Source organism: Odocoileus virginianus, chromosome 14 (genome assembly GCF_023699985.2).
Source record: "Odocoileus virginianus isolate 20LAN1187 ecotype Illinois chromosome 14, Ovbor_1.2, whole genome shotgun sequence".
NCBI classification, from domain to species: domain Eukaryota; kingdom Metazoa; phylum Chordata; class Mammalia; order Artiodactyla; family Cervidae; genus Odocoileus; species Odocoileus virginianus.
The window spans coordinates 40,569,726-40,596,767 of NC_069687.1; the positions used below are offsets into that span (position 1 = coordinate 40,569,726).

General features: G+C 36.1%; 1 protein-coding gene across 2 annotated transcripts in view; it reads left to right on the forward strand.

Annotated features, from left to right (window-relative positions):
* PARP8 (poly(ADP-ribose) polymerase family member 8) overlaps nt 1-27,042 on the forward strand; it is a 196,797-nt gene that overhangs the window by 98,343 nt on the left and 71,412 nt on the right. For both annotated transcript variants that reach the window (XM_070476665.1, XM_070476664.1), the window contains exons 4-10: nt 990-1,027; nt 9,104-9,193; nt 9,753-9,823; nt 11,467-11,544; nt 12,836-12,930; nt 25,243-25,303; nt 25,757-25,847. In XM_070476665.1, the coding sequence (XP_070332766.1) occupies nt 990-1,027; nt 9,104-9,193; nt 9,753-9,823; nt 11,467-11,544; nt 12,836-12,930; nt 25,243-25,303; nt 25,757-25,847 (524 nt within the window). The remainder of the gene's footprint in view (nt 1-989; nt 1,028-9,103; nt 9,194-9,752; nt 9,824-11,466; nt 11,545-12,835; nt 12,931-25,242; nt 25,304-25,756; nt 25,848-27,042) is intronic.

Below are 27,042 nucleotides of genomic sequence, written 5' to 3' on the forward strand. Positions count from 1 at the left end.
GTTTTTTTATTTGTTAATATGTCAAGTAATTTGGACTGTATTAACTTTGTGAATGATACTTTACATAGGCTCTATATTCTGTAAGTTTCTTCAAAGACAATTGATAATTTTTGGTCTGAACAGGTAGTTATTTCGGCTGAACTTGAACTCAGGTTTGACTTTTCTGTGACAAGTGGCAGCCCCACTGATCCATCCAAAAAGCTGATTCTGAATATGTGCTGTATATCATGCATATGTGTCTAGCATAGGTAACTGTGCTGAAAATACAAATATCAATGGACCTTAACTTCAAGTGACTTGCAATCTTGTTGATAAAGGAGAATAAACAAAGTATGACAGATCCCCATGTGTCATGAGATAAGTAAGAGAAACTGTGGGGTTACTGAGAATGGAGTTGTTAAAAGTGATTTTTGAAACAACCCAATCCTTCTGAGTACAAGAGGTAGTTTATTTACTATATATAGTGATGATGAGAGATTGGCTTATGAATACCTATTAGTTACACTGTCACCATTTTGTCAGTTCTTTAAAGGAAAGGACCTATTTCAAAAAGCACAGCATATTATGAAAAGGCAATATTAAAAGTAAATGTTTAAATTTATAAATGTTTAGATTCTTAAGTGCCATACTACATGGGAGAATACTTCATTTTTGGTAAGAAAAGATGATTTGAAAAAACCTATACAAACAATGCACATGGTTATAAAGAACTGAATTTTAGACACTGCTGAGATAAAAAGACCTAGCTATACTAAAAAAAGTATCACAAAAGATTTATATTACTATGTCATGTATTTAAAAAATCTGTAAGATTCCTGTGTCAAATATCAAAGATGTTTTCTAATCCATTTTGATTTCTGTTTATACTTGTATCTGTATAAATTAATGAGTAACCTGGGGTTGGTTTTTTACTGTGTAAAAAGCATGTCTACCTTAGTAGTAACTTGAGCCTGTCTTTTCTCTCCCCCTCCGCCAACTTGTTTTAACAGCGTATCCTATTCAGTACATGTATCTGAAGATTACCCAGGTATGTTTTTCTTCTTTTTATTACAAATATTTATGCCATGATTCCTTTGAATATTTTTTCTTCTGGAGATGTGAAATGTATATAAATATATCCAGGGATGAATCACTGGCAGGGGAAGACCTAAAGATATAATTCTGTTGATTGCTTGCTAGGTACATGTCTTACCCTGAGATGCAGTCCAGAATCAAAATAGTGTTCCTGTGAAAACTATTCTTTCTTTGAGTCCATATGATAGTGTCAGCCTATATACTTACCTCATTATGGTTGAAATAAAGGTTGTCTAAACTGGTTTAGTTGTTGGTTTGGGGAAATCACTTGGTTTTTTGTAACCTAAAAATAATATGTAGGAGCAACAGCTAAAATAATAGCTAAAAGTAATAGTAATAGTTGAAAATAACAGACCGTTCTCAATTTCCCTAAGTATATGTGTATGTGATAACATGCTCAGTTGTGTCCTAGTGTTTGTAACCCCAGGGACTGTGGCCCTCCAGGCTCCTCCATCCTTGGAATTCTTCAGGCAAGAATACTGGAGTGGGTAGCCATTCCCTTTTCTAGGGGATCTTCCTGGCCCAGGGATCGATCCTGTGTCTCCCACGTTGCAGGCAGTCTTTACTATCCGAGCCACTAGGGAAACCTTTCTCTAAGTGTGTATATAATTAAACAATTCCTACAACCACCCTATGAGATTGTTACCATAATGTCCCCATTTTACAGATAAATGATGATAGTGCTATTAAGAGGAAGAGCTGTAATTTGAACCCAATAGTGAGCCTGTGGACCGTACCTCTAGACTGTACTAGGTTTCTTACATATGCACAGCTGTCCTCCCTGTGTGTCCTGAAATAGATTACTATGTCCACAAACACTTGTGCATAAAAAACAGAATGTAAAATCATCTGTAGGTTCACTTTTTTATACATCAAATCAGTGTCTTTCTTCAAGGCCATGTTCAGTCTTACTTTCTAGACTCACTGTAATCTCACCAGAGTCCAGGATGTGTTTGCCAACATTTGACATCATAATTTGAAGATATGTACAAAATTTGTTTATCTTTAGTTCTTTTCTCACAAATGATATGTATATTTTATCTTGAGCTAGAGCATGAGCACTGTAGACTTAGTGAGGATTGAATATGCCGTAATTAGAGCTTCCCTGCTAGCTCTGCTGGTAGACACCCCTCCTGCAATGCAGGAGACCCTGGTTCCGTTCCTGGGTCAGGAAGATCCCCTGAAGAAGGGATAGGCTGCCCACTCCGGTATTCTTGGGCTTCCTTGGTGGCTCAGATGGTAAAGAATCCTTCGGTTCCAGGGTTAGGAAGGTCTCCTGGAGGGGGCATGGCCACACACTCCAGCATTCTTGCCTGGAGAATTCCAGGGACAGAGGAGCCTGGCGGGCTACAGTCCATGGGGTCGCAAAGAATCGGACACGACCGAGGAACTAACCACACAGTTCACCCCAAAAAGTATAATACTGGCATCTATTGTTTACCATGCACTGTGGAAAAGATCAGCAAATTTTATCTGCTTATATTTCATATGTATACTTTTTACTCCAGGATTCATTCTTAATAAAATCTGATGGTTACCAAACTGACCTTTGTGTGTTATATGTTGAAGTCATAATTCTAATTCATTTAAATCTAGCTATTTTATTCATTTACTATGTATTATTGAGATCATAATTTCTATACAAAATGAGTAGATTGCTGTAATTTTGATTATATGTACTTTGAATATTTTAAAAAATAGTTAATAATGTGGTGTGAGAATATTGTAAAACTTACTTCTTTAGCATTTAACCTAAGTATTTCCTGTGGCAATTTGCATTCTGCATTTAACCTTTTTGTAAAATCAAATTTAACATTTAAAAATAATTTTCATAAATCACAAACTCCCTTTCAGTTACTTTGCTATGATCTCCATATATTTTAAGTGTAGTCTTCTGGAAAACTATTGTACAATTTTATAAGGAGAGTTATTCATTTTTAAATATATACCTATTTTTAATAGCAGTATGAAAAGTATTCTAGGCAGATATTATTGGAAGAACCAAGACATGAAATATATAAAGAAAAATAGTTTTTGGATGATTTTGCAGTCAGCCCTCTCCCTTATGATATAGTATGCTTTTGATGCTGAATGTTTGCTTAACTATGTTAGGAAAATAAAAGCCCTACTTTTTTATTGTTCAGTTCAGTTCAGTCGTTCAGTCATGTCCGACTCTTTGTGACCCCATGGACTGCAGCACGCCAGGCCTCCCTGTCCATCACCAACTCCCAGAGCTTGCTCAAACTCATGTCTATCGAGTTAGTGATGCCATCCAACCATCTCATCCTCTGTTGTCCCCTTCTCCTCCTGCCTTCAACGTTTTATTGTAAATATAATTATTGTGTTTCTCATCTGAGGTAGCTTCTAGAGATGTCAGCCATGAGTGATGCAGGACTTTTAAGTCAAGGTGATAGAAATAATGCCACAAATCAAAGCCCAACTGAAGATAGTAAGTGAATTATTCTGTAGGGTAGAAAGTGTGATAGAAAGTGCCTTTAATTAAGTGAACCAAATATTTAGCTCCCTCTTGTGGCCACGGGGTATTACTCTGGTTTTTCTCACCATACAAGAGCCCCACTTGGAACTACTGTATACAGAAATTGAAATTGAAAATATTGGTTATCATTGGTGCTTTTTTAAAATTGAATTTTCTTCATGAAGCAAGTTAGTAGTGAATTTCCAATATAATTTAATTTATTAAAAAGGAATATAAAACATGAAGATGGAGAGAGATGATCAGTGAATTTGGGGATAGAACCAAGTATTTTCATATACATGATTGAATTTATTCTAAATATAGTCTATGTATAGACAGGACAAGTGTTATCATGCCCATTTTATATGTGAAAAAGTGTGTTGAGAGAGGCTAAATATTCCCCAAGGCCGTGTAGTTTTGCTGGTAACCAAGACTCTAATTCAGTTCTGATTCCTGTCACTTCTGAAGATACTTTTGGAGAAGTAATAGCTATGTTTATGGGGCTTTCTTCAAAGTGAATATTACTATGATAATATTTCCCCCATTATGAAATTTAATTCTAGTCATTTGTACTAGGGGTTCAGTTAATATGCTTTATTTTTCATACAAGTATATATATATAAAATATTATATAAAAATTATATGCTTGCTTTTCCTTTCCAGTATTCATACCTGTATTTTTTATTCTCTTGCACTAGCCAGAACTTCCAAAATGATTTTTAATGATAGATATAAAGTTGGCAGCTGCCTTCCTTTTCTCAAAATTAGTGAGCTTGCTTCTAGTCGCTTTCAGAAAAGCAAGTATCATTCCTTTTCTCATTTACCAAGCTTTTTCTTTTTAAAGGATGAATATTTGGAATTTATACAATTCTTGTTTGGCACCAAATGAGCTATCATATATGGTTTCTTCTTTGAACAAAAGGTGACAAGTTATATTAGCAGATATTTTAATGTTGCTCTATAAGAGTTATGTGTATTTTGTCATATATTCTGTTATTAAAGACTTCAAATTTCTGAGGAGATTAAACTGTTCTTTGGCATTTGATAGAACTTGCTAGCAAATCTGTCTGAGCTTGGTATCTTTTTAGAGATGGTTCTCGGACAGTTATATTTTTCTGCCATGATTAGTGATCTGTTCTTTTTTTTTTTTTCTATTTCTTTAGCCATTTTTTAACATGTGTTCTTCCTGAAAGTTCACTATGTTGGAGAAATGTCCAAATTTCTTTTAGCAAAAAGTTTTTTTAATAGTATTCAATCTTAAATCTAAAAATCTGCATCTCTGTGATTATTTCCCCTTCCTTATTTGTGTTATTTTATATTTGTTTTTGTCTTTTCCCCCTTTGTTTTTCTTCCAAAATGTTTGTCTATTTTAAAAATTATTTCAAACAAATAGCTCTTTTATGTTGCTTCTAATTTCTAAATTCAGTAATTTTGATAGTACTTTTCTTAATTCCTTCTAATAACATTCCTCAGGCTCCCCCCCCCCCCCAACTTTTTCTGAATTTGTGGTTTAATATCTTATAATTTAAGTTTGAAAATACAGTATGGAATTTTTTTTTATCCTATGAATATGTATCAGCATAATCTTCCCAGTTCAAGATTATGCCATCTTATTTATTTCCTTAGGAGCTATTTTATAATTTAACCTATTAAGTTACCTGTGCCTTCTATTGCAATTCATTTCATAGTTTGTTTTTGTGAAAATGAAAATTTAGAGGGTCTTTAAGGTTTAGGTATACAAAATGACATATATATAAATGAAATATATATATTGGCTTTTCAAAATAGTGAAGAAATAGAGCAGCCTTCTGGTTGTCTATACTTCTTCATGGAGTTTATACTGTAGACAATTTTCTATTTTTTAAAGTTAATTATATTATAAATCAGGCTTCCCAGGTGGCACTAGTGGTAAATAAACCACCTGTCAAGCAGGATACCTGGGTTCGATCCCTGGGCCAGAAAGATCCCTTGGAGAGGGCATGGCAACCCACTCCAGTATTCTTGCCTGGAGAATTCCATGGACAGAGGAGCTTGGCGGTCTATGGTCCACGGGTCGCAAAGAGTCAGACACAACTGAAGCAACTTAGCACACATGCATATATATTACAAATCACAGGTTATGACTCTGTTGTGACAGCAGAATTCTTTCTCAAAGGTTACCACCTTTAATTAGGACGCTTGCCTACTGGAGGGTATGAATTCTCTCATTTCTCTATTTTTTGATATTAAAAAAATAGCAAAGCTTTGATGTTTGGATTCAGACAGTTTCACCACTTACTACACAATGTGTAAATTTTAATTATTTAAATAACTTGGGTGAATTAATTTCTCTGAGTCTTGGTTTCCTCATCTTTAAAATAAGGATGATATTGATAATTGACTGGGTTGGATGGTTTATATGAATATCATATATGGGGGAAATACACAGATTATGTTATAAAACCAATACAGTTATTATCTGTTATTATTTCTATGAAGTTACATAGTAATGAATAATAGAATGATGGCTTAAATTAGAAATAGAATAAAAGCAGTGGCTTAAAACATGTGTTTTCATAGCTCTCTACTCATCTGCCCTCTGTCCACAGAATTTCCAGTAATGCTTGCATAGTCTGGCAGGGAAGGGAAGAGAAAATATTCATCTTGGTAACAGCCTTTAACTAGGATCTATATAGGTTCTCTACAAAATGTACACATTACAGAACCTAATTGTCCCCAGAAGCTTTTAGAAAAGAATGAGTCGCTCAGTCATGTCTGACTCTTCGCCCCCATGGACTGTAGCCCACCAGGCTCCTCCGTCCATGGGATTCTCCAGGCAAGGATACTGGAGTGGATTGCCATTTCCTTCTCCAGGGGATCTTCCCAATCCAGGGATTGAACCCAGGTCTCCCACATTGCAGACAGGCGCTTTACCATCTGAGCCAGAAACTTTTAGAAAGAAAAGAAATTGTCAGCCCTAAACTCAAGTGGGAGACTTGCAGAGAAGGAATTTGAGCTTGAGAGCATTCTGTCTGTCACTGACTCATTCTGTTACCTTAAATGCATTGTTTACCCTTTTTGTGTACTATTTTCCTATCTCTAAACAAAGATGAGTATTATTACAGATGTCAAAATAGTTTGAGGAAGATTTAAAAATAGTTCAACAACAACAAAAGAAAACACAGAATCCATCCAGACAGCTGGGATGCTCCTCAAAGCTCCCCCATCAGCAAACCTCCTCTTTTATAACTGAGCAGAATGTGGCTTAGATTTAAAGGGATCAACAGCTAATTGGTAGCAGAGTCTAGATTTGAAGTGCTTTGTCTGCTCTTCCATTTCTCTTCTTGACCTGGATATTCCTCTGTGATCTGGCCTGTTGTATTAATGGTGATTTAATGGATACTGTTAACCATTAAAACTGAAAACATTTTGGTTTGGGTAAATTAAGCCAAAAGCAGAAATGGGAAGTGTTCTAATGCTTAAACACTAATCAAAATACAAACCAGTGGAAAATCTCTTTAAAAATGTTATCTTGAATGCATAGTCCTGTCTTTTAGCATTATGCAACATTTATTTACCAAATTATATTCTCTTGACTCACACCTCACTTCCAGTGTCAATACTTTACGTACACCATTTGATCCTCTAAATTGAATTATTCACTTCCTTATTTTCTTAAACAGAAAATTCTAATTTATTTGCCTCTTGATGCTTTAGCAGAAACCCTCTAATTCCATTACACCAAGATATTCCATGATACTGTGTCCACAGATTTTTCTGTATCTTCCCTTCTAGTTGGTGGTTAGTTGTTGCTTCTGTTGTTTTAATGCTCTTTTTCTTCACAAGTTTGCTTCAAGGAATCCACTGTGCATGGGGAAAGCCTAACTAAATTGATTCCATATAAATAACTTTGAATCAGTGAGGCTCTGAATGAGGGTTAAGAAATTTAAAAACTGGGTTTAAGAGCAGCTTTTGATCCTCTCTTGAACGTGTGAGGTTACTGATAGAAGACTTCAGATAAGCAGTCAGTTTCACCTAATATGACAAGACAGTAATTAAAAGTTATATAACATCGGTTTCTTAGTCTGGGGTCTCACTAGATAAACACAGAAATCTCACACCCTCCTAGATGCTAGTTGAAAAAGAAATAAGGCAAAATTTGTAATTAGAACAAAGTAATGAGGCAAACCTGCTTGGTTTCAAGTCCAACCCACCCCCATCACCTCTCATCTTCCTAAGTAACTTAAAGCTTTATAACTTTGAGAGTCTTTTGTGGCTACGCTGTGAATACATATCACTTTCACTTACTCCTCAAGGCCTAAAAACACTACAGATGTATCTTTGGAAATAATGACTTAGCTTGATAGCTCTCACTGCGCTGACACAATATTATGAAAACTTTGGCTCAAGATCTTTTGTCATGTATTCAATAAGTCTTCTGAACACTCATTTCTCCTACTAGAAATTGATGCAGCCTTCTGTTACTTGTTGGATGTATTTTATACTTTCATTTTACATATATGTTTACATTTTTATACATCATTGATGAGCGTATTTTAGGACCATTATTTAAGAATTGGTGAAATCTTTGTTAAGTAGTTATGTCACAGATGCCCTGCAATCATCAGTGAGTTTTATATAGCAACTGTGTATTATGTTACAATATGTGTGTGCTGTGCTCAGTTGTGTCTGACTCTTTGTGACCCCTTTTACTGTAGCCTGCCAGATCCCTCCTGGAATTTTCCAGGCAAGAATACTGGAGTGGTTTGCCATTTTTTTCTCTAGGGGATCCTCCCGACCCAGGGATCGAACCTGCGACTCTTATGTCTCCTACCCAGCAGGCAGATTCTTTACCACTGTGCCACCAGGGAAGCCCCAGATATCATCACATGCTGTGCTATGCTTAGTCTCTCAGTCATGTCCGACCCTTTGTGATCCATAGACTATAGCCTGCCAGGCCCCACTCTCCATGGGGATTCTCCAGGCAAGAAGACGGGAGTGGGTTGCCATGCCCTCCTCCGGGGGATCTTCCCAACCCTAGGATAGAACCCAGGTCTCCCACATTTCAGGCAGATTCTTTACCATCTGAGCCACCAGGGAATCCCAAGAATACTGGAGTGGGCATCCTATCTCTTCTCCAGGGGGCTGCTCCCCACCCAGAAGTCGAACCGGGGTCTCCTGCATTGCAGGCAGATTATTTACCAGCTGAGCTACCAGGGAAGCCCAGATATTACCATAGACTTATACCAGTATTGCAAAGGATGTTCTTCCATGAGTTGAGTCAACCAGTTACTTCCAAGTGATCCATTACTGCCTGAGATATTAGAGATGTGTTTGAATAGTCTCCATCCAAAATCTGTACTTCTCCAGGAGATGCAAGCATCTTTAAAGAAAACATTTGTAATTAATTTGCACATAAACATGTAATTTCCTTCATTTTTTTCCAGATTAAATCAGAATAGTAGTGTGTACCTCATGAGTATTGGGAGTGATGTGGCTATTCGTTAATTGTTTTTAATAAAGGTTTTACATTTTTAAGTTACTATGCCTTTACTTGTCTGTATTTCTTTGTAGATAATACATATGTGTCAAGTTCAGAAAATGATGAAGATGTATTAGTTACTACAGAGCCAATTCCAGTAATTTTTCATCGACTAGCAACAGGTAATGGGAATACACTATTTTCTTAAGTTCCTGGTTAATATTTTGTTGATTGTAGGTAGCTTTGTTTTTTGGTTTGTTTTAACCCATATAATAGATATTTATCTTTGGAATCTATAAGCCTGGTTCTCCGTGCAAATTTTCTATTTAACATCACTAGTTTGTTTCTCAACCGTTTTTTAAATGCATAAATTAGTACTTTAAAAAAGTCCCTTTTAAACACATTATGTTGATATTAGATTTTGTGAAAATATTTTCATACATAACAATACTGCTAGACAAACTGAATGTTTAAAAAACATAACACAACATAGATTCCATGAAATATATAGTGAGAGCTGAAGGAATTTGTACTATGGCCACTTTAGTTTGACCACATTTTTGTAGGCAATGAAAAATCAGAATAGTTTGTATATAATTCTCTAACATAAGATAATTTCAAAATATTTCTTAATTCTCTTGCAAAAAAGAATCATCTTTGGATCTTTTTATACTGAAACTTATAAATGTTTGGTAAATAGTATACTGAAAGCTAAAATGATCCTTTAATTATAAATTTCAGAATTAAGAAAGACAAATGACATTAACTGTTGCTTATCCATAAAATCCAAATTACAGAAGGAAAATGGCGAGGTATGTAAGTTTTTATGTTTTTTTATACATTTTATGCTTTATTATATTTCTTCAAAACAGTATAAATATATTTGAAATTTACTGTGTATTTGTGGTTAATACCATCATTATTTAGATTAAGATTGCATGTAGTGAATGAAGTTCATGCTGCTGGCTTAGAGATTTATGTATGGGAAAGATAGTGTCCTAAAATTAACTACCTTTAAAGTAATAGAACATGTGATTTAAATCTAAATAAAGTATGTGCAAAACCTAACTTGTTTTCTGTATTTTCCTCTAATAATGTTGACTGAAGAACACTTATGTAACATAGTTAGAATAACTGTAAGTGGTGTACATAATTTTGATGAGACCTTTAAAATTTTATCTGTAAAAGATGGTCTTTCTAGTTAAAGGAGCACAGAGCTTGGGTATAATCTTACTATTTTTGGCCAGTGTTAAAAGAACAACAGCACCTTTAGGAAATTTACTTCAATCTGTAAATAAATACTGGGACATTAAACAAACAAAATGATGGTGGGGCCAACAATTCTTTGGTTTTAAAACTATACACTGGGACTTCCCTGGTGGTCCATTGATTAAGACTTCGCCTCCCAATGTTGGCGACATGCCTTGTGGCCATTAAAAACAACAACAACAACAACCTCATAAAAACAGCAGAAGCAATATTGTAATTAATTTAATGAGGATTTTTAAAATGGTCCACATCAAAAAAGAAAAGAAAGCATCAAGTAATCTTATAATAAAACAAAAACTATGCACTGAATGCCACCCTGCTTTCCTCTTAGTGTTATACCATTCATTCTGCACTTCAGTAGCCAAACTGAGCACCACTAATTTAGCATTATCATTGCTTAAACCAAAAACTATATTTATAAAACCCAAATTCCCTTTTCTAGTTTTTTGTTTTATTTTCTTTAATAATTTGAAATTTGGTCTAGAAATTTAGGGATGATCACAAAACATCAAGTTAATAGATTCCTGTGTCTAGATGCAGCTACCTTTTTCTTAATTATTTTAACAGGGCCCTGGGACAGGAATAGTTACTTTAGATGAATTTTTGTCATTTGTACTTGAGACGCATAACAGATATGGTTCAGTTAATTAGAAACTCATACTTCAAGTGTATTTAATTAAACATCCTTTTGAAAATTGAAATTTAAAGCAAATAATTTCTACACTGAAAGTTATCTTTGTACTGTATTTATATTTATATGCATAATTTGATTTTCATATTATTAGATTCAAAGTGCCCTTTCTTTCATACCATTATGTGGAGTTGGCAGTGAAAGTGAGAACAGTCTGGGATAAATAATGCTGAGGAATTTTTTAATAAAACACTGAATCAGTATGAGCTTGTCAGATGTTTTATCAGAACAAAATCAAAGTTGTACTTGATTAACATAGTTTTTTATATACATCAAATATTAAATTATAAAATACAGGTACATAGAGCTTAATGCACCCACCACAAAACTGTTACTATCTTTCATTTTTAGTTTATATTGCACCAAGAATGCTTTTATTTAAAATTCACGTGGTATACACAAGACCTACCTTTTATGTCCATTTGTTAACTTTTTTTCAGAAGGAGGAAAACTAGTTTGACCATTAAAATTATCTTCTTACTCTATTATTTTAAGGAGTCAAGACAGAATAGCACAGTGGAAGAAGATTCTGAAGGAGATAATGATTCGGAAGAATTTTATTATGGAGGACAGGTAAGCACATGAGGTTCTCCAAACATCCACTCTCAAAGGTAGAAATAGCCATACATGTTCTAGTGGAAATCTGTGCTTGTCATCTGAAAGACCTATGTATTCTTCAGGGCTCTGTAACTAACAAGGAAATTCATATAATTTATCTGTTGCTCATTCTGTATATAGTTTCAGAAATTAAAGCTGCTTTTGCAATTCTTTGACTGTAATCATTTATTTACATTGAAGTTATCTGCCTTCATTACAGATGTTTTGCAGACAGCATCTTATCATACTTTTAGCTTTTACATTTATCAAGCATATTGTGCTCAGTCAATATTTTGAAATGGTGACACTAATAAAAGCACGGATTGTTAGTTTTCAATGGAATGTGATTAACCTTTATAAAAATTGATGGGCCTTTGTTATCAAGCATCTTCATTATTTGTATTTACTGTCTTCCTTTTCCTTCTATACAAATGTAAAGTGTTGATCAATTGTTACGAAGAAACATTATAAATGATATACATGGAAATGGCACCACTGCATATGCATGCATTATACAAAATAATTCATTTTTTTTCTAGGATAATGTTGAAATTTTAAACTGAGCATTTGATTTTAGGATATGGCTGTATAATGTCTTGTTTTATTTTTGTAAACTTGATCAAATTTGCTTTGTAATTTGGATAGAATAATGGAAAGGTAATTTGTTAAAGAGATGCTTTAAAGCCAAAGTTGTTGTTATTATGTAAAGAACACAAATTGATTTATTCATTTGGAATAAAAAAATTAGCAATTTGTCTATCAAGTATATGCAAAGCAGTAGAGTTATGTGTGGACATGAACAAAACTAGAATTCTCCTCTTCAGGAATGCCTTACTAGAAATGGGGCATTTTCCCTAAGATTCTTTAACTAGATAACATTTTAACAGTATTTAAAATAATTCTTCTAGTTTTGATTTTTGTTTATACCACTAATTCTTACAGAGGGGAAGTAAAGGCTCTTTTTTCAGTCTAAAAGTTTTTCCAGAGTATCTGCCATTTACTTCACTCATTTTGACAGTGGTATTGTCTTCATATCAAAGTAGTCAGATAATAACCTTTTAAGCATAATGAATTATACCAGATGTATGTGACCCTAAGTACTTTAGTGAATATACTGCTGAATTATCTATATATTTTTTTTATGAAGGCAACAGAGAAAATGCCCATGACAGAGAACTACAGGGTGACCTGTTCAAGAGATTGTTTGTATTTTACTTTTTTTGTTTCTCTTCACCCTAAGTCACTCTTAAATGATTCCTTTCATCAGGTGAACTATGACGGGGAGCTGCACAAACACCCCCAGCTTGAAGCTGACTTGTCGGCAGTGAGAGAGATATATGGGCCACATGCAGTTTCTCTCAGGTAAATAAATACCTTTGGTGATTACAACTTAAAATTATTTGGAAAGTCATTGGGATTTTCTGTTGGAATTATTTAAGTGGAAATTTTCTCAGGCTCAATTATATTTGAAAGTATATGAGAGTCTGTTATGTTTCTACTTAAACAAAATGACATACTTATGGCTATGATTTTTTTTTATTGTACATGTAGTTTAAGATTACATTCATTTCATTAAACAAATTAGTTATTTTGTAGAGTTAATTTGATAAAATAGCAGTCTTAAGTGGCATCATTATCAATTCCTGTAATAGATTTGGTCAGCTGGGCCCATGCTGTTATCATAAATCAAAGGCATATCTGTGTGAACAATAAAAGTAAATAATGCATAACCGCTGGTATCCAGTCACGTTGTGAGAGGTAAAGTGTTGAAAGTGAAGGTGTTAGTGCTCAGTTGTGTCCGACTCTGTGATCCCATGGACTGTAGCCCGCCAGGATCCTCTGCCCATAGAATTCTCCAGGCAAGAATACTGGAGCAGATCACCATTCCCTTCTCCAGGGAATCTTCCCGACTCAGGAATTGAACCTGGGTCTCCTGTGTTGCAGGCAGATTCTTTACCATCTGAGTCATCAAGGAAACCCTTGTGGTAAGTAATCTGGTCCCTAAAAAAGGAAAGGAAAAAAAGACATAACTTTGTGCAATGTATGTTTGAATGATAATGTATTTTTTGTTGCAGTTACTTAATACATTATTTGGTGATAAATTTCCAGACCAATTTTTATTACTTTAATCATTCAGAAGACCCAACCATCCCTATTTAGTCTTTCTTTTCTCTCTTTAATTTAAGAAAAACCCTTTTTGCCATCATGCTTGTATCCTCCCACCAGTCAGATCTGATTATTTAGATTTTTTGTTTTCTTAAAGGGTGGTCTCTGAGTCTCCAGGCCCTTCTTACAGCCTGACCTCAGTTCCAGCCTCATCCAGCCAAACCAGGATTGTTCCTGTTCTCCAAATATGCTGTTTCCCCTTGACCTTGGCCATTTGCCCAACCAGTGCTTCCCTCTCAAACCCTGTTGCTGTCTTTTATTCAAGCCCCAGCCCAAAGGTCAGCTTTTCTATGAGCCTTCCTCGAAGCTCCAGTGCAGACTGGTTATTCTGCCCTCTGCCCTCCTATCACATTTGTCTCTTGCCTCATTTATTATTCTCTTCATGTCTTGTCATGACATGACAAGACTCTAGACTCTTAATTCTGTGCACTTTTTTGTTGTTTGTGTATTTTGATTTGATTTGGTTTTCGATCCTGCTTTATAGCACAGGGCATGTATGAAATACAAACTGGAGGCTTCTTGATTGTTTTCAGTGGAACACCCATTAAAAATGTTCATATTATCTGGTTATATTCTTTTCAGTGGACATATGCAGATTTTGAGAAAGCAAACAAATACTTTTAGTGGTTGGGAAGTATAAAACAGCTGTAAGTTATTATTGCTAACTTTCATTTCATCTGCAGAAACAGAAACTTGTAACCCCCTGCAGCCTAAATAAGCTGGGGTTGTATACCCCAGACGGGGCTTCCTAGATGATACTAGCGGTACAGAATCTGCCTGCCAGTGCAGGAGATGTTAAATGACGTTGGTTTGATCCCTGGGTCGGGAAGATCCCCTGGAGGAGGGCATGGCAACCCACTTCAGTATACTTGCCTGGAGAATCCCATGGACAGAGGAGGCTGGCGGGCTATGGTCCAAAGGGTTGCACAGAATCAGACACATGCTGTATATCCTGTCAGCATAGTACGTATACCCAGACCCTCTTTCCTATTCATGGAGGAATATGAGACTGCAGTTGAGTGAGAGAGATAGGGATTATACTTGCAAAAAGCGAATCTTAGCAATTTTCAAAGTTTTAGCAGATTAGCTGTGATTATTTCACAGTTGATCTATGCTACGGCTGGAGGATAAGGAATATGGAGATTCAATAAGTATTATAGAGTGAATAAATGAAGAAAGCAATCAGTTCAGTTCAGTCGCTAAAGGACAGAAATGGTATGAACCTAACAGAAGCAGAAGATACTAAGAAGAGGTGGCAAGAATACGCAGAAGAACTATACAAAAAATGATCTTTACAATGCAAATAATCACAGTGGTGTGATCACTCACCTTAGAGCCAGACAGGAAGTCAAGTGGGCCTTAGGAAGCATCACTACAAACAAAGCTAGTGGAGGTGATGAAATTCCTGTTGAGCTATTTCAAATCCTAAAAGATGATGCTGTGAAAGTGCTGAACTCAATATGTCAGCAAATTTGGAAAACTCAGCAGTGGCCACAGGACTGGAAAAGGTCAGTTTTCATTCTAATCCCAAAGAAAGGCAATCCCAAAGAATGCTCAAACTACCACACAATTGCACTCATCTCACATACTAGTAAAATAATGCTTAAAATTCTCCCAAGCCAGGCTTCAGCAGTACGTGAACTGTGAACTTCCAGATGTTCAAGCTGGTTTTAGGAAAGGCAGAGGAACCAGAGATCAAATTGCCAACATCCTCTGGATCATTGAAAAAGCAAGAGAGTTCCAGAAAACCATCTATTTCTGCTTTATTGACTATGCCAAAGCCTTTGACTGTGAAGAAAGCAATAGGGATTATCAATAAATTGTTCAGGGATTCCCTGGTGGTTATGACTCCTCGCTTTCACTGCTGAGGGCCCGCGTTCAAACCATGGTCAGGGAACTAAGAACCCACAAGCCGCCTAAAAATATAAATAAATAGTCTGAAACAATGACTGATTTTTTTTTTCTCTTTAGTTGAACTTTGCTTGAAATCTTAAAACTTTAATCACAAAAACTTTACCCTCTCTCCCATATACAGAAAGGTCTATATATGGTTAATCACGGGTTCTTTACCACTAGCACCACCTGGGAAGTTAAGCACTCAACACAGCATAGAATTTAACTACTTTTCATCTAAAGTATGTATCTTTATTTAGAGAATCACCTTACCACACATTTTGATTGCTTTTAAAATTAAATTTTTTTTTTTAACACATACTTCCTGCTATCTTTGGTAAAGAATCTGCCTGCAGTTTAGGAGATGCAGGTTTGATCTCTGGGTTGGGAAGATTCCCTGGAGGAGGAAAGGGCAACCCACTCCAGTATTCTTGTCTGGGAAATCCCGTGGATGGACAGAAGAGATGGCTGGCTACAGTCCACGGGGTCACAAAGGGTTGGACTTAGCAACTGAGGGTCACACACACATCATGCTGTCTAGGCCTCAATCATACCACTATTTATGTGTGAATATTTTTTAGCTTCTTCAGCAGGCATTTACTAAGTACTCATTTCTATTAGTACTTTCCATTATTAATAAAATAGTGATAATTTATGGACTGTTGAAATTAGATTACTGTATGGAATTTCATTCAAGTGAAGTATCTAAAGTCATAAGTGGTTTTGATTGTTTTCCTCTTTCCTCTTTCACTTATAAGTTTTGATTCAATTTAATCTTAATGAATGCAACTCATGTTCTTGTCTGCTCTAGATTTTCCCCAACTACAGAGGATGTTTCCAGAATAAATAAGCTCCCAGAGGCCTCATGATATCAGTGAATCACAGCAGGACTAGTTTGATTTACTTAAAATAAATAAGAATGAATTTACCATCTCGTCTAAAATACTGTGGCTTGGCCACATGGGAGAAGGAGTAGTTAGGTCTAAGGTCTTGGAGTCATCTTCTTTGCAAAGTTCTAAGTCTATTGAAAACAGACTGTTCTAATTAGCTGTTCTTTTACTTAATTGAGGTTTATAAGAACTTAATGGAGTTTGAAGAGCAAAAGTACCTCAATATGCATAATAGGCTATTTGGTATCATTTTTTTTAATGTGACATCTAATGAGAAAGGCAGCTAACCACATCTAAGTTCTCTGTAAGAGATGAAAATAACAGAGATTACCTCAATTGAGGCAAAACCCTTTTAAAGTAGGTGAAGGAAGCCTTAACAAAAATGACTGATGATAAATTTATTACTTAAGTAGGTAATTTTAGTTCTACTTGGCCAAGTCATTCTAAAACAGCATTCTGGTTGGGTTGAGCCATGCTTGTAAACATTGATGACTATTTTAATTCATAGGCTCTTGTTAAAACAATGAGTTAGGTCTCTGGGGGAACACGATCAACCCTCTAATCAGTGTGAATGTGTTTCGTCTTGAATCATGCAACAAAATGAGGTTCTTTTATGTTTTCATTATAAATTTACTCCTATTATCAGTATTCATAAAAAATTGATCAGTATCATTGAAAACAATGTGAGATTAGTATTTTTAGAAAGTAGGGAATTACAGGTCACGAAATTCTCATTTGCTCAGGAATGAAATGATGCTGATAATTTGCTTATGATGTTTGAAAGTTTTGCCCCAAATAAAATATCCTGTCCTTCATGGCCATCCATCATCCATTTAAAAAACTGAAGGCGTCTGAGTAATATTCCAACCTTTTGATTGTGACTAATGCTTAAAGTAGGTTGGAAGATTACAAGATTGTGACTATTCTGCATCTTGATCATTTTTTGTGGTGGGGTGATTGTGTGTTTGAAGTGAATGAATGCTTTTGGAGTCGATGTTTCAGAGGACAGGGCCTGCAGAAGGCGTTTTTAAGGTTCGAGGAAGGGGTAGTACTATCAGGCCCACCGCCCAAACATGTATCTCCTGGAAGAGAGAGAAAGAAAATAAAAGGAAAGAAAAAGAAAAAAAAAAAAAAGTAAATCAGAGTGGTCCACTTTAAATGTCTCTGGATTTCCATAAGTAGTGGGTTAGTTAAAACAGCCTAACACATCTGGCTTTCCTGGGAGATGGCAGGATCGCATTTCACTAGCTCTTATAACATCAGCAGTGGACATGCAACCTAGTGTTGGCCAGTGAAACATGAGCCAGAGTGCTAGTGTGTGAGTTCCCACATCTTCAGGACTCCGCCACTCTCTGGGCTCCTTGGCGACAGCAGTGAATAATGTTCTCTCTCTCCTGATTCCATAGGAAGCAGGTAGTGTGAGTGAAATATAAGTCCTTTCTGTATGTTAAGCCAGGGAGTGCTTGAGGATGTTGGTTACTACGCGTAACTTGCCCTACACTGAAGCACGTCATTCGTCAACAGACCTTGGGTTGGATGTTTGTAATGTCCCCTGCAGCACATGGATTCTCCTGTTTCTGAATCCGAGCTGAGGCGAAAACAGTGACTCAACACCAGGGGAACGTGATGGCAGGAGGCACACAGAAGAAAGAAACAAAAGGGAGACTCTTTCAAAAGCACTGGCATGAAATCTAGATACAAGCTTCAGAATGTCAGATCCCCGACAGTCACCTCTGCTTCCAGCACCTGTGCTTTCCTCAAGCAAAACCAAGGATTTTTAAATGGGGGGGCAGAGTTTTAACAACTGTGTACTTCTCTGCACTCTTAGTTTAGATGGGTTTCCTTTCTTACCCGGATCTAATTTTTAAATTCGCCTCAGTCCTATTGTCCTTTAGAGGAATATATAGCTACCGTGAATGCAGTCTTGCAAAAATGCCAAGATTTCTTCCTGACTACTGAGTTTGAATAATCTTGGCCCATTCACAAGCATCTCTCCCACACGGAGCATGAAGCGCACGCTGAGTAGGCATGCAGAGAGAGACACGCAAGCTGTTGAGTTTCAGATGTCAGAAGGAGGTGTATATTTCTTCACAGAATATATTTCTTCTCAAAATATAACTGTCCAATTATTGAAAGCAGTAACTAAATAGCAATAGAGGTTTATTTCTCAAAAACTTGTGGTAGAGTTTCATGTATGTGTATTATACATGTGATTTGCCTGACAGTTGATAAGAGCTTTTTTTTTTATAACCAGAACAGTCCCTGCTGATTTTGATCAGATAGTATTATAAAACATTTAGACAGTATAATAAACAAGCTGTGGTTTTATAGAGAAAGGAGGACCAACATAGACGGTCAAGTGTTTAGTATATTTTAAGTGCATATGTGGTGTCATTAATGAGGATCTTATCTTAATCAGTTCAGTTCAGTCACTCAGTCGTGTCCGACTCTCTGCAACCCCATGAATCGCAGCATGCCAGGCCTCCCTGTCCATCACAAACTCCCGGAGTTTACTCAAGCTCATGCCCATCGAGTCAGTGATGCCATCCAGCCATCTCATCCTCTGTCATCCCCTTCTCCTCCTGCCCCGAGTCCCTCCCAGCATCAGGGTCTTTTCCAATGAGTCAACTCTTCGCATGAGGTGGCCAAAGTATTGGAGTTTCAGCTTCAACATCAGTCCTTCCAGTGAACACCCAGGACTGATCTCCTTCAGGATGGACTGGTTGGATCTCCTTGCAGTCCAAGGGACTCTCAAGAGTCTTCTCCAACACCACAGTTCAAAAGCATCAATTTTTCGGTGCTCAGCTTTCTTCACAGTCCAACTCTCACATCCATGCATGACCACTGGAAAAACCATAGCCTTGATCAGACGGACCTTTGTTGGCAAAGTAATGTCTCTGCTTTTTAATATGCTATCTAGGTTGGTCATAACTTTCCTTGCAAGGAGTAAGTGTCTTTTAATTGCATGGCTGCAGTCACCATCTGCAGTGATTTTGGAGCCCCCAAAAATAAAGTCTGACATGGTTTCCACTGTCTCCCCATCTATTTCCCATGAGGTGATGGGACCAGATGCCATGATCTTAGTTTTCTGAATGTTGAGCTTTAAGCCAACTTTTTCACTCTCCTCTTTCACTTTCATCAAGAGACTTTTTAGTTCCTCTTCACACTCTGCCATAAGGGTGGTGTCATCTGCATATCTGAGGTTATTGATATTTCTCCTGGCAATCTTGATTCCAGCTTGTGCTTCTTCCAGCCCAGCATTTCTCATGATGTACTCTGCATAGAAGTTAAATAAGCAGGGTGACAATATACAGCCTTGACGTATTCCTTTTCCTATTTGGAACCAGTCTGTTGTTCCATGTCCAGTTCTAACTGTTGCTTCCTGACCTGCATACAGGTTTCTCAAGAGGCAGGTCAGGTGGTCTGGTATTCCCATCTCCTTCAGAATTTTCCGCAGTTTATTGTGATCCACATAGTCAAAGGCTTTGGCGTAGTCAATAAAGCAGAAATAGATGTCTTTCTGGAACTCTCTTGCTTTTTCAATGATCCAGCAGATATTGGCAATTTGATCTCTGGTTCCTCTGCCTTTCCTAAAACCAGCTTGAACATCTGGAAGTTCACAGTTCACGTACTGCTGAAGCCTGGCTTGGAGAATTTTAAGCATTATTTTACTAGTATGTGAGATGAGTGCAATTGTGTGGTAGTTTGAGCATTCTTTGGGATTGCCTTTCTTTGGGATTAGAATGAAAACTGACCTTTTCCAGTCCTGTGGCCACTGCTGAGTTTTCCAAATTTGCTGACATATTGAGTTCAGCACTTTCACAGCATCATCTTTTAGGATTTGAAATAGCTCAACAGGAATTCCATCACCTCCACTAGCTTTGTTCGTAGTGATGCTTTCTAAGGCCCACTTGACTTCACAATCCAGGATGTCTGGCTCTAGGTGAGTGATCATACCATTGTGATTATCTGGGTTGTGAAGATCTTTTTTGTACAGTTTTTCTGTGTATTCTTGCCACCTCTTCTTAGTATCTTCTGCTTCTGTTAGGTCCATACCATTTCTGTCCTTTATTGAGCCCATTTTTGCATGAAATGTTCCCTTGGTATCTCTAATTTCCTTGATAAACTCCATTAAAAAATGTGAGAATGAATTGCTAAGAGTTCTAACACATAGTGCCCTAAAAAATGCCTGTTTATAGAAAGCATATATTTCATACGTGTGTTCTTTATACATATGAACTAGATCACATGTAAGTATTCAAAATCAAATGGCTGGATTTCAAGATCTGTCTGTTCAAAGATTTGACTCAGATGTCTGGAAATAAATTTGTGGAGCAGTTCTTCTCAAGACCTCAGTCCCTCAGTGAAACAACTGCATCAGATTTGTGTCGCTTCCCTTCTCTTAAAAAAGTATTCAAGTTCAATTTAATGTGATCTTTTCACAGTGAATAAATGCAGACAGGGCACAGAATTATTTTGGATTATTATAAACCCAACAGAGCATTCAGTATACAATCAGATATCAGGCTTCACACTTCAAGTTGCATTCATATTTCAAGCATTTGCCTTGATTCTGCATTTGCTTTTCATGAGATTGGGGCTACTGAAAGATATTCAGATACAGAAGCAATCCTGAGACTGAGTCGTTGCATCTGGGCAGACTGTAATCACGCTTTGTAATCTAGCAGTGGGAAACGTGAAATGAATGGCATTATATAAAAAGGGCATCACAACAGAAATTGGTTTGCATACACACAGTGTTGTTGTGAGTTCTTTGAAGTGTGGCATAAAAGCAAAAGGTATAACTATTTACAGATCTACACCTGCAGAATCCAGTTAATTGCAAACCTTTAATGCCTCTGCTTCCTTAAAATTCTGTACTCCTGCTCTGCTCTGGTGAAAGACTGCACTCGTAACCCTTTCGTTCCTGATTTTTTTTAAAATAAATTGATAGTATTAGAAATTAAAGATACTTTTAACTAAAAAAAGTGAAAGAAAGTGAAAGTGAGTCGCTTAGTCGTGTCTGACTCTTTGTGATCCCGTGGACTGTAGCCTGCCAGGCTCCTCTGTCCATGGGATTCTCCAGTCAAGAGTACTGGAGTGGGTTGCCATGTCCTTCTCCAGGGGATCTTCCTGACCCACAGATCAAACCCAGGTTTCCCACACTGTAGGTAGATTCTTTACCATTTGAGCTACCCAGGAAACTCTTTAACTAAAACAGAAGTGTTGAAAAATTATATAAAGAATACTTTAAAATTCACATATTAAAGGTTTTATAAAGAACATATGTCACATTCTAATCATAACTCTATGATTTATTCTGTTGAAGTGGTCTAGAAATCTATTTATAAAGAAAACAGCTGGGATAAGGTTTGTAGTGACTTTTGTTCTCTCTGCTGCCTTTTTCTCTGCTTCTAAATATACCAAAGTCTTGCCATCATAAGTAAATCCAGAGTTATTCTCCCCTCTGGAATTGGCAAAGATGGAAGAAAAAAATGCATGGTGATGATGAGGATGTGGGAAATGGTCATTGTGAGAACCTGGCTGGTGTGAATATAAGTTGTTTTAACATTTTAAAAATAGTAACTAAACAGTATATATTAGGATTACCAAATATAGTTATGCTATTTATTTCAATTACTATTTCTAGAATTTATGTCTGAGAAGACAGCTGTACGAAGATTTCTATCCACAGGACCATTTATCAATATTAATAATGTAAAAAAATTGAGAGCACCCTAATGTTGTATTATATAATTTTATTCATATAAATTTATAGATTTAAATTTATGGTTTTAAAAAATATTCCACAAGGTAAAAAAATAGTTATGGAAAAAGTGGAAGAGCAGGACAAAAATTTTTGCATACCTATTATCCTTAATAATATGTGTTATAATGATATATTAATATATGAAGGAGACTGGAATGAATGTAAAGAAAAACTATTGTGTCTGAGTGGTACTAAATTTTATTACAAGTTATTTATTGTCTGTTTTTCTCTTTCCCACATTTTATATGAGTCTATATTGCCCTTGTAACAAGAAAAAGTAGATTTTTTTTAGAAAATACTGTAGCTTTTTTTTATAAAATAAGTGTTACCCACAACCTATATGTGATATACAAGTCCTCTTCCTACTTTTTTTGTTTTCCTATTTCTATTTTATTTTAAAAAAAGTATTTTGCTCTCTGTAATGTTTTGGTACTCTACTTGCTCAGTGAGCAGTTTATATTTGGAACATTTCCCTCATGATACTAAATTTTTTTATATCAACATTTTTAGTAATGGATAATTTTAAAAAATTATATCATCATGCCATAGTTTAGTATTTCCTTATTATTCAATATTCATTTTTTCCTAATTTCTACTGTGTACGTATTTGTTATAACTTTATGGGAATGGTCTCTTTCCCTCACCAAAATGTCATTTGAACATCATTAGTGATCCATCTTCATCATTGTATTTAATGGTTCCCTTTTGGCGTGTCTGACTTTAGATATTTGACTTCTTGTATTTATGAATAGTATGCTGACGTCCAGGGTCAGCAAATTATGACCAGTGGGCCGTGGGATCTGTTTTGAACAGTTCATGGTGTTTGCTTTTCTTAAAGGGTTGTAAAAAAAAATGGCCCCAAAATAAAGAGAAATATGTGAAAGAGACTATGTGGCCTGTAAAAACTAACAGGTTTACTATTTTGACCTTTACAGGAAAAGTTTTCTGAACCCTGAGCTAGACTCATAAAAGCAATGGTTCCTTCCTTATTCTTGTCTTAGTTTCTGTTAATTTCATAACCAAATTGGCATATGTTAATATCTAAATTTGCATATTAGGTCTAAATTTGACAAGATTATAAAAATTTTTATCCTTTATGATTAACACAGATGTTTTGAAGCATGTAATTAAAGAATTAATTCCTACATGAATTATTTTATCTATTTTCTATAACACTGATGTTTTGAAGCATACAATTTAAAAGTTAATTCATTTGTGAATAATTTTATCCATTTTCTTGTTTATGTAACCTTTAGAAATGACCATTAAAAAATAGAAAGTGTAAATTCATAAATAATGAAAATGTGCTCAGTGTTTTGATATATTTCTGAGGAGAGAATGGAGGAAACATAGAGGCTGAGTTATTAGTTTCTAACATGCTGCATTTTTTGATCATTGATATAAAAAAGTAAAAGGACCTTCTGCATTCTTTATTCTTCAAATTACACAAAGCTATTTAATCATTATAAAAGTGCATCCTCTGAACCCTATAAAAGTGCCATAGTTTTGTACTGCATTAGCATTATTTGAATATTATCATACACGGAACTGTTCATTGAGTACTTACTGTGTGCCAGATACTGCACTTGACAGTTCTGAGGTTGAGTGTGAATCTTGTGTCTGAATTTCCACCAGCTTTTCTGCCCTCTTGCAACTTGTTCCACTTCCCTGAACCTCAGTTTCTTCATTTGCGAATGAGGATAATTATATTATCTCTGTCAGAAGTTTATGATGAGGACTTAGTGAGATCATCCATCATTGTTTGACCTGGTTTCCAACACAGAGTGATAGTTTATTGAATAAAGAGCTAAGCACCTGCATAAATATTTAAATAGGATGCATATATTCAGATCCTGGCTCTGCTACAAAGCAATGATGGGTGAGTTACTTTATTACTCTGAGCCTCAGTTAGTGGACGTGTAAATTGGTAATAGACACCCTGGTGTCTCAGTAGTAAAGAAATCACCTGCCAATGCAGGAGACATGGTTTTGATCCCTGGGTTGGGAAGATCCTCTGGAGGACGAGATGGCAACCCACTCCAGTATTCTTGCCTGGGAAATCCCATGGACAGAGAAGCCTAGTGGGCTACAGTCCATGGGGTCGCAAAAGAGTTGGACACGATTTAGTGACTAAACAGCAAGTAGTACCTATTGTGCATTATGATCACATGCAGGTAAATCCTTAGAATGCTTTCTGGCAGGTAAATGCTCAATAAATATTGGCCATAAATTTTTACAATTTCTGTTATCATAGTTTTTTCCCTCACTATAATTAGCATTGGTAACTTCAGAATTTTATAAAAATATCAAAAACAGAGATGTGTGTGTATGGGGAATACAAAAGCTACTCTTTCATGCCTTCTAGTTATCTTAAAAAATATGCCTGTTTGTGTGGAATATACTGTTGTTACTTGTTTTAACTTGGATACATCAGACATGTAAAACTGCCTATCAAAACATCAGTGATATTTAAGTGGCAGAACACCTGGATAAGTTTCAGAACTACTGATGTTCTAACGTGGCAGGAAAATTTATGGGCATATTATTGTGGCAATCAGTGATCCCTCCACCCCTTCCTCATGTCAGAGACTCCTTTCTTGCGCTTAGAGGCAGCTCTGAATCTTGAGAGCACCGTGAACACCAAGTGATCACATGAGAAGATCGTTCAATTTGTTAAATAGAACCGGGGGTATTTGAAACTATGAACCAAATAACTCTTGAGTTCATGTATGTATTTGCCTGTACATAAGATGGAAAGGTATGTATATGGTATAAAGAGGTCACACGAGACCAAAATCCAACTAAGTTGAGTTAGTTAATTTATGTCCACAGTCATTTCTGAACTATCTGTGAACATCAGGGATGAGAATTCATGACTAAATTTTAATTTAAAATAACCTAGAACACACTGTCTTTTAAAGAAAATGAAACAATAATGTTAATCTTTGCTTTCAGGGAATACGGAGCCATTGATGATGTAGATATTGATCTGCATATTGATGTTAGCTTTCTTGATGTAAGTATCGACTTATGTTAAATGATTGCTGCATTTATAAAACACTTTTATTCTTGGAAGAGATTTAATTTTAGTTTCTCTTATAATACTATTAGAAACATAATGACTTTGTTAAAGTGATTTATGAAGAAATGCTATGACTCTTGAAAAAGCAGAGATTTTGCATATGTTTTCTCCATCAGTTCTTTTAATATTTCCTTAAAATTACGGGTTTGTATCAGTAGTATAGTATGTCCTTATTTGTTAAGTTTTCATTTGAATTTTCAAATGAAGACAAAAATTAAAAGTACTTTGACTTTCATTTCGTAGACCTGTAAGTATTTGAGATAATTTGTAGGCCTTAATGATAAACACTTCTTCAAAATAAGTTTTAAAAGCATATATATTTTTTATTTTGGAAAAAAATCAAGAATTCTAAAAGATGACTAATTCATCTTTCAAATATTTGCACAGGAGGAGATTGCTGTGGCATGGGAAGTAATTCGAACAGAACCTATAATTGTCCGATTACACTGTTCTCTTACACAGTATTTGAATGGCCCAGGTTAGTTTCATTTTCCTGTTATTTTGCATATTCATCAGTTGTGCACTGTGCATGAAGTACAATATGGTTCATTTGGTAATTCTGAACATAATTGAGACTATCTTGATAATGCTTTTTAAATATACTTGCGTCCTAACAGAGGTGCTGTATCACCAACATAACTTACGTAAACAGAAACATACAACATTTAGTTTTATAGTTTTCAGAAGCTGATGAGTTGCTGTGAAAGAAAAACAGTAAAACCAAAGAGAATTGTATACATAATAAACACTCAGTAAGTATACTTAGAGTTGCCCTTCGATTTAATTTTTTGTGTTTCTGAACCTGATATTTAATTTTAATTTATCTTTGATTACTAATGAATTTAGCCTGTGTAATATTTTTTTTGAAAATGAAATATTACTAATATTTTTGTTTTCCAATACCTGAAGGGATGATTTTGATGTATCTGAAGGAAGAACTGTTTATAACAAAGGACCCTATTATCATTCTTGCCAAGATTTACTGGATTTAAATGTAATCTATATGTATTATGGGCTTCCCTGGTAGCTCAGCTTCTAAAGAATCTGCCTGCAATGCAGGAGACCCCGGTTCGATTTCTGGGTTGGGAAGATCTGCTGGAGAAGAGATGGGCTACCCACTCGAGTATCCTCAGGCTTCCCGGCGGCTCAGCTGGTAAAGAATCGCCTGCAATGCGGGAGACCTGGGTTCAGTCCCTGGGTTGGGAGAAGTGAATGACTACCCACTCCAGTGTTGTTTGGCGTCTCTGGCGGCTCGGTCGGTAGAGTCTGCCTGCAGTACAAGAGACCCAGGTTTGACCCCTGGATTGAGAGGATCCCCTGGAGAAGGAGATGGCAACCAACTCCAGTATTCTTGCCTGGAAAATCCCGTGGATGGAGGAGCCTGGCAAGCTACAGTCCATGGGATCTCAGAGTCAGACCCAACTGAGAGACTTCGCTTTCTGTACTTCTCTCTCTCTCTCACACACACACACACCAGTATCTACTTATGTTGTTGCAATTATCTACTGCTGCAGAATAAACCACTCCAAAATGAACTGACTTAAACAACTTCTCTCTCATCATCCTTTGCGGCTCCACTGGGCAGCTCCTGCTGGAGTCTCCTGTGCCTCTGTAGTCGGATGGTGGGTGGAGTTTATGTTTTTAAAGGCTCCATTAGGTTGGAGGCTCAAAAT